The sequence below is a fragment of the Notechis scutatus genome, chromosome 1 (genome assembly GCF_049901735.1).
Source record: "Notechis scutatus isolate UNSWTSFEM ecotype Mainland chromosome 1, rNotScu1.2, whole genome shotgun sequence".
NCBI lineage: Eukaryota > Metazoa > Chordata > Lepidosauria > Squamata > Elapidae > Notechis > Notechis scutatus.
The window spans coordinates 200,090,744-200,100,938 of record NC_142009.1 but is presented as its reverse complement, the minus strand read 5'-3'; the positions used below and the strand labels follow the sequence as shown (position 1 = coordinate 200,100,938).

Here is a 10,195-nt window from a genome sequence, read left to right as displayed (position 1 = left end):
CCTGCATCTCAGGGACCATCTGTTCTCTCAATTTCTTTACTGCTTTTAATACTTTTCTTCCTATCCCTCATTCTTGGGACGATCTGTTGGACAGTACGCAATACCATCTCTCTTTCCCTCCTTTCTAATACTGATCACGGCTTCCCTGGATTTCAATGGAAAACCGTGGCAGGAGACCTGGGTGAAAAGACTCCGTCAATTTTTCTTAAAAGAAATTAAATTGGGGTGGGGGTGGGGGACCGACAATTTTTCACCTCTGCCCTTCATTTTCATAAACTGGTGCAATTTCTAAAGCTCTTAGCCCCGTGCTCCAACACGCTGGCGGTGTTTTCCTTTCTTTCTTTTTAGCTGTGGACAATCTGCGCAAGAAGTGATAGGAACAAAAAACAAACAGGAGGCTGCAGTTTTTGAAAAGGAGGCTTTACGGCAGAACTAGATGACTTGAAGCTGTCATTTACACACCAGCATAGGCGTTTCTGTTATAGACAAACCAAGCCCAAAGTGAATCCAAGAGACACCACAAGCACCAAAAGCACCAAAGTCAACCCCTCACATTGGACCAGTCCATCCTCCCACCCACCCCCACCCCCAAACACACACATTCAAATCTGGAAGGAAAGTATCTTAAAAGAGAGCAAAAGTTTTTCTTTTCTTTTCTTTTTTAACAATTAAGACCAATTTGTCCCTCTCTCCTCTCCCCACCCACCCTTAAAACAAAGCATCAAAGCTGGAAATGTTTAGCTGGTGGCATTTACAGTGTTATATACAGAACACCAAACGACATCCAAAAGCTTCCCCATCTCTGTCCCTTTTCCACTTGACCCACCCACCCCCCCCGGTTCCCACCGCGGGACCACCACTGTCCCCCATTGCAGGTCGAGGCCGGAGCTCTTCCCCACCTGTCCGGAGTTGGAGGGAAATACTGTACAACCCTCTCTCCCACGCCCAGTCCAAAGTCACGGCAGTTGGCTTCGTATAAGAGTCCTGCTACTATCATGCACGGTCCCGTCGGGGTGGGGGTAGCGGGAAGGGTCGCTTGTCCCTCGCCCGCCAGGAATTGCCTACACGGCCGGCATCACTTTCCGGAAAAAGGCGGCGGCGGCAGCAACAACGGGCAGCCAAAAGTCCCTCCCGCGTCCCGTCGAAGCCAAGCGGGCCGGGTGGGCGGCGCCGGGGTCAGTAGGGCCCCACGGCCACCGCCTCCACCTCCTTGGACGACCTCCGTTCCTTCACCAGGAAGTTGATCATGCCTTCGGACTTGATGAGCAGGTTGCAGCCGAGGAAGAAAATGCCGAAGACGACGGTGAGCGACAGGACGCACATGACGGCGATCTGCACCACCCGCATGATGTACAGGCTCCTCTCGTCCGGCGCGGTCTCCACGAAGCCGTCGTCGGTCACCACGGACTTGGGCGTGAAGGCCTGGAGCACTCGCTCCAGAGAGTCAGTGCCGTTGGCCAGCAGCAGCCCCAGCACCTCCGTCTGGTTCCCCAGTGTGGAGTTCATGGCCCCGGCGGCAGGGAGACCGGGTCTCCGGGCCCCGGCGACGGAGCGAGAGAGCGGCGCAGCTTCCTCGGAGATGGGCCTCACGCCCAGCGAACCTCATGCGGCAGCTGCAGCGGTGGCCCCAACCAGGGAGGACAAGCAACCTGTGGCGCTCGACGGGCCGACGGCTGGGAATGCCGGGCAGACGGGCGCGCTCCTTTTCACCGCCGCCCCCGGATCTGTCTGGGGCTCCTCCGCTCGAGGATCCCGTTTGTCCGCCAGAAGAGACGGGAAGGGAGCCCGGCCCGAGTCCAGAAGCTGCCTTTCCCCCGCACTCACCCCCCACTCTCCCCTGCCTCGAGGCGCTGAGCCGTCAAGGAAAACGTGAAAGGGGAGCGAGTAAAAAGCGCAGCGCCGACCGGCAGCCAGAAGGAGAAGAAGCCACCAGCCCCGCGCCTCCGAGCGGCTCTTTTGATACAACACGAGACGGGCGGGTACAAAGAGTCCCGAACTCCCTCCCCGCCTCCCCGGCAGCGTGGCCTGGAAAAGAACCGGCAGCCACACACACACACACACACAAACACACGCGCGCCGCTTCGCTCCGCCTCGCCATCGGGGGCGCCGGGAGGGGCAGGAGGAGGAGGAGAGAGAGAGAGAGACTGAGACTATCAAGCCTCGAGGATCAAAGACTGAGTTTCTTTTTAGTTCGTTATCTCTGATTTTGTTTTTCTTTGAAAGGGAAGCCAGATGAAAAGATCTCGATATACCCAACGACCCTGATTTCAACTGTATCAACAGTAAGGCAGAGGGCTCCCCCCAAAAGTTGAATAGGGCAGCTTTAAGGATAACACATCGGTTATTCGCTTTAGCTTTCAGTTTTGTCTACTGTTGTTTAAGTGCTCCAAGTTGCATCAAGTTCTGTAATGTTCAGAATGACTGTTTCTCTTCTGACCAATGGTAAGATAGATTGGACTAACACGATCCCTTTTATAAAGTCTCTTTCTCTCTCCCCGTCTCCCTCTCCCTCTCCCTGTGTGTAATCTATTAAGAAACAGCTTCCCCCTTGATTTGTAAAATCTCCCTCTCCCTCTCTCAGGTGCAACATTTTGGCAGAAAATATGTCCATGGTCTGTCGATTTTTTCAAATTTGGGTGCAGCAGAAAACAGTCTTAACATGGTTTACATGTCAATAAATCAAAATTTGACCTGAGGAATCAGAAGCACGTGCTTCTACAGAAAAAAAAAAGACCCATACCAAGCAACAGATGATAAAAATAAGGAAAATAAAGTGTAAAAATCCAAGTTAGCTATTACATTAAGGGAAGAAGGATATTCAGTTAGATAATGAAAGGTAAAGCTATATTGGCAGGACCGGATATGTTTTGGAACCATTTTTCATCCAGTAAGGTTGATAAAATGTAAGATTTATTTATTATTTATTTATTAAATTTATTTGCTGCGCATCTCACCTCATGGCAACTTTATGTGAAGATTTATTTCACATAATAGCATGCAAAGTTGTCTCTGAACATGATTCCCCAAGGAAGCTATAATAAATAACCTGTATAAAAAATATCATTAAGCTGAAAAGAATATACCTTGTGGCCAAATTGCACTTGGCCAAATAAAGCTATTCTGTTCTGTTTCTGTTCCTGTTCTGTTCTATTCTAATCTATTCTGTTCCTGTTCCTATCTGATTCTATTCCATTCCATTCCATTCTATTCTATTCCATTCTATTCTATTCCTATTCAATGCTGTCCTGTCCTGTCCTGTTCTGTCCTGTCCTATCCTATCCTATTCCTATTCCTATTCCTATTCCTATTCCTATTCCTATTCTATTCTGTCCTATCCTATCCTATCCTATCCTATCCTATCCTATCCTATCCTATTCCTATTCTTATTCTGTTCTGTCCTGTCCTATCCTATCCTATTCCTATTTCTATTCTGTCCTGTCCTGTCCTATTTCTGTTCTATTCCTGTTCTATTCCTGTTCTATTCCTATCCTATCCTAATAAATAACTGGTTCCTCAGCTTAGGCAAAGCTTGAATACTGGTGATGGAATATGGATGCCATCAGGCCATTCCTTAGCATTGCTAAGGAATTAATTTGCCATCGCCGTCACCTGTTTGTTTGTTTTTATATTTTTACTCCCCTCTTTAGCCCACAACCTTTTTATACCCAGAAGGTCCCTATGCAACTCCTGCTTAGCTGACGAGACTCAAAAAAAAAAAAAAAAAAGCCAGCCTCTGCCATCTGCTGAGAAAACAAAAGCATTGCACAATGGTTATTCTTTTAATTTCTTCTAATTAGCAAACACGGTGAGTTACCTCTATTAAGATATATACATTTTCCCCCAAAGCACACACAAAAGGTCACGTATTCTTACAGTGAAATATGAATGGCCATTAATTCAATTTTTTTATCAGCTACATCAGGCTGGCTGAGGAATTCTGGGAGTTGAAGTTTCCAGATTTGGAGACCCCCTGAGCTAGATGCCTTGTGAAAAAGTATGCTCAAATAAACTGGGGTGGGATTGTAATGATGAATTCATTAAAAAAAATGGGAAAATCCAGAAAGTTTTTTTTTTTAAACGTTCAGGTAGTCCTTGACTTATAACCACAATTGAGCCCAACATTTCTGTTGCTGAGCAAGACATATGTTAAGTGAGTTTTGCCCCATTTTACAATCTTTCTGGTCACATTGTTAAGTTAATAACATGGTTGTTAAGTAAATGTGGTTTCCCCATTGATTTTGCTGGACAAAAGGTCGCAAAAACTAACCATATGACCCCAGGGCACTGCAATCATTGCATATATGAGCCAGCTGGCAAGCAGCTGAATTTGGATCATGTGCCCATGGGGAGGCTGCAACAGTTGTAAGTGTGAAAAACAGTCACACGTCACTTTTTTCAGTGCTGTTGTAACTTTGAACTATCGTAAGTTGAGAGCTACCTGTACTGTGGTGTGACCAAAGACAAGCATTGGCTTAAGATGTATAAAAATGGAAGGTTCACATATTTTAAGAGAGAGGTACAAATTTGAAAAAAAAAAACAACCATCCCAAGAATAGTCAATGACTGTTAAAAGCCAGCATAGTAGTGCAGGTCATAAAGTAGCAGATTACAGGATGTCCTTTTTTGAGCCGTCTGTGTAATTTAGACAGTTGTGCAAGTGGAAAAGCAAGGAGAAAATAACCCACACAGGTTGTAACTCGATCTAAACATTTTCTCCCATTCATTTAGTTTGTTTGGTTGTGAAGTCAGGTGCCAGATGGTTCCATGTACCTCAACACCTGCTCTACGCATCTGCAACCAGGTAGCTGTAGTGAGAGGAGTGTGTAAAAATTTCTAATCAAGAAGCCTGAAGAATTAAAGCAGGGCGCTTCAAACTTGACAGCTTTAAGACTTGTGGACTTCAACTCCCAGAATTCTTCTTCCAGTCATGTTATCTCAGGAATTCTGCAAGTTGAAGTCCACAAGTCTTAAACTTGCCAAGTTTGAAGACCCTTGAATTAAAGGCTAGAAATGGAATTAAACAGGGAGAGGACCAGGAGAATAACTAATTCCTGGATCCAATTCATCCAAAAGAAAAAAAGGACAAGGAGAAGGAAATGTCAGCAAAATGTCATCTGTCTTATTTCAGTGTTTTCTACTGAACATAGACACACACACACACACACACACTGTGTACATACATATGTTAATGTTACATTAATGTATATATACATTAATGTATCAATGCTATTACATTAATACAGTAACACTACGTACATACAATAGGTAATAATGCAAAGTATAGCTAGCATATAAGGATATTTCATAAATACAGTAGAGGCAGTCCTCAACTTACAACAGTTCATTTAGTGACTGTTCAACGGCACTGGAAAAAGTCACTTATGTCCGTTTTTTACAATTACGACTGTTGCAGCATGGTCAGGTGATTAAAATTCAGATACTTCACAACTGACTCATATTTTATGACGGTTGCTGTGTCCCTGGGAGGTCATTTGATCCCCTTTTGTGACCTTCTGACAAGCAAAGCCAATGGGGAAGCCAGATTCACTTAACAACCGTGTCCCCAACTTAAGCACTGCAGTGATTCACTTAACAATTGTGGCAAGCAAGGTCATAAATGTCTCACTTAGCAACATAAATTTTGGGCTCAATTGTGGTCGTAAGTCAAGGGCTACCTGTATAGGTAGCAATATGGTGCTGTCAGCAAAAGTTTTATCAAAGAATACTGACATAACGTCATAACATAGCCAGAGGTGGTATTCAACAGGTTCTGACCAGTTCTGGAGAACCGATAGCGGAAATTTTGAGTAGTTCGAAGAACCGGCAAATACCACCTCGGACTGGCCCCGCCCCCATGTATTGTCTGCCTCCCAAGTCCCAGCTGATTGGCTGGGTTTTCGTTTGTTGCCCTGCACAGCAGAACAGAGCTGGAAAGCAGGTTAGTGGGGTGGGGAGGGAATGGACATTTTGCAGTAACCTTCCCCCAGGAGTGGGGAAGGAATGGGAATTTTATAGTATCCTTCCCCTGCCACGCCTACCAAGCCTCGCCCACCAAGCAACACCACACCCACCAAGCCATGCCCACAGAACCGGTAGTAAACATTTTTGAATCCCACCACTGAACATAGCTATATATTAAGTTAAGCTCAATTTCTGGTGATTTCATGAACAGGGAAATATAGTATTCTTGGCATCAATACCAAAAAGGTTAGCTACTATTCAAAATGGTTGTGCATATTAGAAATCCTAGAATCTATTTCATTAGCTAAATAAACTAATGGGTTAACTTTTTACTTCTTTGGCAGTTTCTCTCTGTTAAAGCAATATATCAGGATGAAATTGGAGCAGCTTTTGAATTTGACAGAATGAGACCTTTAAGATGGGCAAACTTTAACTCAGCAGCATGCTGGCTGGGGAATTCTGGGAAATTGAACTTCACATATCTTAAGGTTGCCAGATCTGGAAAAAAAACCATTGTGGAGAATAACTATAGAATCTTGAAAGGCTGTCGGAGTTCCCTTCTGCCCTTATTATGCACAAAAGACTCAAGGCAGGTTATTTTAAGGTGGTTTCTTCTTCCCTTAAGGGCACCTGCACACATTCATTCATATTATCTCTGCGTTGCTCTGTATTCAAACATATTAGATTCTCTCCCCTGCCCTGCCCGCAACTGTAGGGATAGGTGGGGTATTTTAGTCAAACATCACTGAGCTTCTGATGGCATGTATTTCCAATTCGGAAAGGAAGAAATGAAAGTGGTTTAAAACCATTTTTTAAATAAAAAAAAAATACAATTCCTGTGACGATTCATTTTTCATTTTCATTTTTAAATGAACTTGTTGGCCACCTCAATGACCGGGGTAGCTCTAAGCAACATGGTAAGTTACAGGAAGAGACAGCGAAGCTTAATTTTTTGCTTCTGGCAATTGCATAGCTCTTCTCCATCACAAATTTCTCATGGCATTTTTCAAAAATTCAGGATAATCACTGCAGGCTTAGGAGCAAGAACTGCAGGGAAGGAGGGAAGATCTTTCCTTGCATCCCCACCCCAATAAAAAAAAGACAACTGGCAAAGAGAAAGGGTACTAAACAACAGGGAAACATTTAAAAGCTTAGACAAATCCCCTGAGCTAATAATGCAAATTTAAGGCTGAGCTGCTTCTACCTCCTCCACAGAATTTCATTTGAGCGGAAAGAAAGGCAATGAAAGACAGCGCATATTCTAGGGCATGCAGTGACATCTAGTGTGTGTAATGCACAATAGGCACCAGACAAGGTCTCTGTTGTGTATTGTATTCACTGAATTTGAAACTTCTAAAAAGAAATCATGCCCAAGGAAACCCCATCCGTCTTCCTTTCTTACTCTGAAAATCCAAACAAGACTGCTAATAGCCATAGATTGATACCAAAAGTTAATTTTTGTTTGAAAGAATCTTCTCACAAATATAAATGTGCTGCCTCAGAGAAACTATAATGTTATATACCAGGAGTGTCAAACTCGTGGCCCGCAGGCCAGATGTGTAGTGCGCTGGTCACTCCCACCCCCGGTTTAGTGAATAGAATTCTTTATCGGCCAAGTGTGATTGAACACACAAGGGATTTGTCTTGGTACAAATGCTTTCAGTGTACATAAAAAAAAAAAGATGGGACTTGCGATATGTCATGTGATGACAATGTGTCATTGCGAGTTTGACACCCCTGTTATACACAGTGGCGGATTAAGGCTCACTGGTTCCCTCAGCACTGACAAATCTGGGTGTCCCCCTCCTTTGAACATACCGTACAAACAAAGCCAAGCATAGGCTATAAATATTTTTGTGGTGCCCCCTTTGGGCCTGGTGCCCTAAGCATGTGCTTAGTCTACTTAGTGATTAAAACACTACTGGTTATACATATTCCAATTTTCCCAGCAGTGATAACTCAGTAGGTGGGAGACTTTAGGGATTTTTAAAGAAGAGAGGTAGATCCTTTATTTCCAGCCAAGGTCTTTGCTTGGCTAATGAACAGAATGCTGGAGTGCAGACACATTTCAAAACAATGGAGTTTGAAAGGAACAAAGTAATCTTGATTAGAATAATGGCTAAACACGATTTATTCAAAATATCTTGTCCGTACTGAAGTTAAATTACTTAGAACAGTTACAGTGAGAACACCCTGTGAATGTTGTAATGTCCTTGTTCTCTCACATCAAAAATTACATTTCACTGGTAACCTGGAGGGGTTTTTCTGGGGATCTGTGCCTCTAGATTCAGCTTTTGCCTCCTTGTGATGGTCACAAGAGGTTTATTGTCATTTTCTAAATTTTTCTTGAGTCCCAGTGTGTTTCATGTTGTTATATCTTGTGTATTAAAAAAAAGAGGGCCTGATAATTTGTGCACATATCCTTTATCGCTGATTTGGCATCAAGAGAATATCCCTTACAAATTGTTGCATGAAAAGCCACCTCAAACAATGTAGAAGTAATAATCAGAAGTAGAATCACTGCACAAGAAGGAAAGACTGTGCAGAATCGGATAGCTAACCTTAGAACGGAAAAATAAGGGTGAATCAGATTATTATGAAATGATGGAATAAGTTTTATCAGTGGTTGCAAAAAAGAAGGGAAGGTCGGAACAAAAATAACCAGGATGAATTGAATTAAAAAGTAAATATTGCATCAATAATATGAAAGTTAATGGTCTAGTTATATTTTTGCATGTATGGCAAATGTAATGTCAAAACGGTTGCACTGTGTTCTATACTTATAGTTGTAAATAAAAAAAAATATAAACAAAAAAAGAAGGCAAGATCTAGGATCCTGTGGCTGACCAATTTATTGAGAAACCATGTCTTCATGTAATTAAGGGAGCAGCTCAGCTTCTGTTAAGATGAGAGAGAAGAAACTTGGACAGAAATCCTTGAATATGAAACCACCTCATCAGCTATTTTTCACTTTTCATTCATTCTGACTTCAGTATGAGATCAGTTCTGAGGTGGCTGAGACTGCAACAGGCCCCCCCAAATCACTGATGTGCTCAGATTGAACCAATGTCCAACACCATGAGAGTTAAAAGGGATGGACGATTAAATTTATTCTGCATTAGAACATCTTAATACATTTCTGATCAGTACTGGATGTTAAACCAGAATAGGAAAGAATTCTTGTAAGTTTTCGTTCTTGCTAACTTTAGCCCCCATGCCAATTCCACTGTTTGTTTTACTCCAAAAGAACCAACCTGGTGGATAGTTTAGAGTCATTAACTCCTACAGATAACTCCTCTTATCCATGGACATGCTGGTAGGGACTGATGGGAGTTAAAATCCAAAATATCTGCATGGAATGTTAAGTACACATAAAAGAGACATTTTATCATGTATAGTGGATGTATAAAAAAGCCGAAAAACTTTGGATGCAAATAAATGTACTAATTCTGAAGATTTAAAATGCTTATGTACAATTGAAAACATAGGCTGTTCTTTTAGGATTAATAAACAGACAGCTAGGAAAAAAAACCATGGAACTTTGTTTTCATATATGACAACTTCAGCGAGATTACTATATGCTCAAAAATGGAAAAGTTTGACATTAACCACCTTGGAAGTTTGGGTGGTGAAGATGGAATTTGTAGAAATAGCAAAATCGAGTTTCTTGATTTGAGGGGAAAAACAGTATCAACATTTATAGCTTACTGAAAACCCTTTACAGACTTTTTGTATGTAACAGGAAAAAAAATGCATTTGTGATTTTGATGATTAGGAAAGAATGGATAAGAGAAAAAAAGTGAGCTTTTCTTTTTGTAACCAGAGAGTCAGAGATAATTTTGCAATCTTGTTTAATTTGCTGCAAGGAAACTGGAGGCTTCTGTTTCTTTGTATTTATTTATTTTCTTTCTGCACTTCTGTCTTTTTTTCTCTTCTCTCTCTTTTTCTTTCTTATTCTACATTAATTTTAAACTTTTAATGTAATAGTTTACTATTTTTTCCTCTTCACTAGCACTTGAAAACGATAATCAATCTAATCAATTAATTAACCAACCAATCCATCTATTCCCCCCCCCCCCCCATTTCATATAACTAGAATAAATTCTCTATTGGGTCAGAGAGAAAACCTTACTCCATGCCCAACTAGATGCTTCTTCAAATCCCACAAACAGCACATGAGCCACATCATTGTCCCTCCATCCTTATCTTTTCAAGCAGTCAAGTCTGAGAAGCT

The 10,195-nt window shown here is 42.2% G+C and overlaps 1 protein-coding gene across 1 annotated transcript; it reads right to left on the bottom strand.

Annotated features, from left to right (window-relative positions):
- Positions 1-415: 415 nt before the first annotated feature.
- On the bottom strand, positions 416-1,957 carry RPRM (reprimo, TP53 dependent G2 arrest mediator homolog). Its single transcript, XM_087949978.1, has one exon. It carries the CDS (start codon positions 1,504-1,506, stop codon positions 1,177-1,179), a length of 330 nt encoding a protein of 109 aa, XP_087806104.1. The 5' UTR covers positions 1,507-1,957; the 3' UTR covers positions 416-1,176.
- Between the last annotated feature and the right edge of the window lie 8,238 nt (positions 1,958-10,195).

Coding starts and splice junctions, on each gene's coding strand:
- RPRM (XM_087949978.1), bottom strand. CDS start 1,506: ATGAACTCCACACTGGGGAACCAGACGGAGGTGCTGGGGCTGCTGCTG.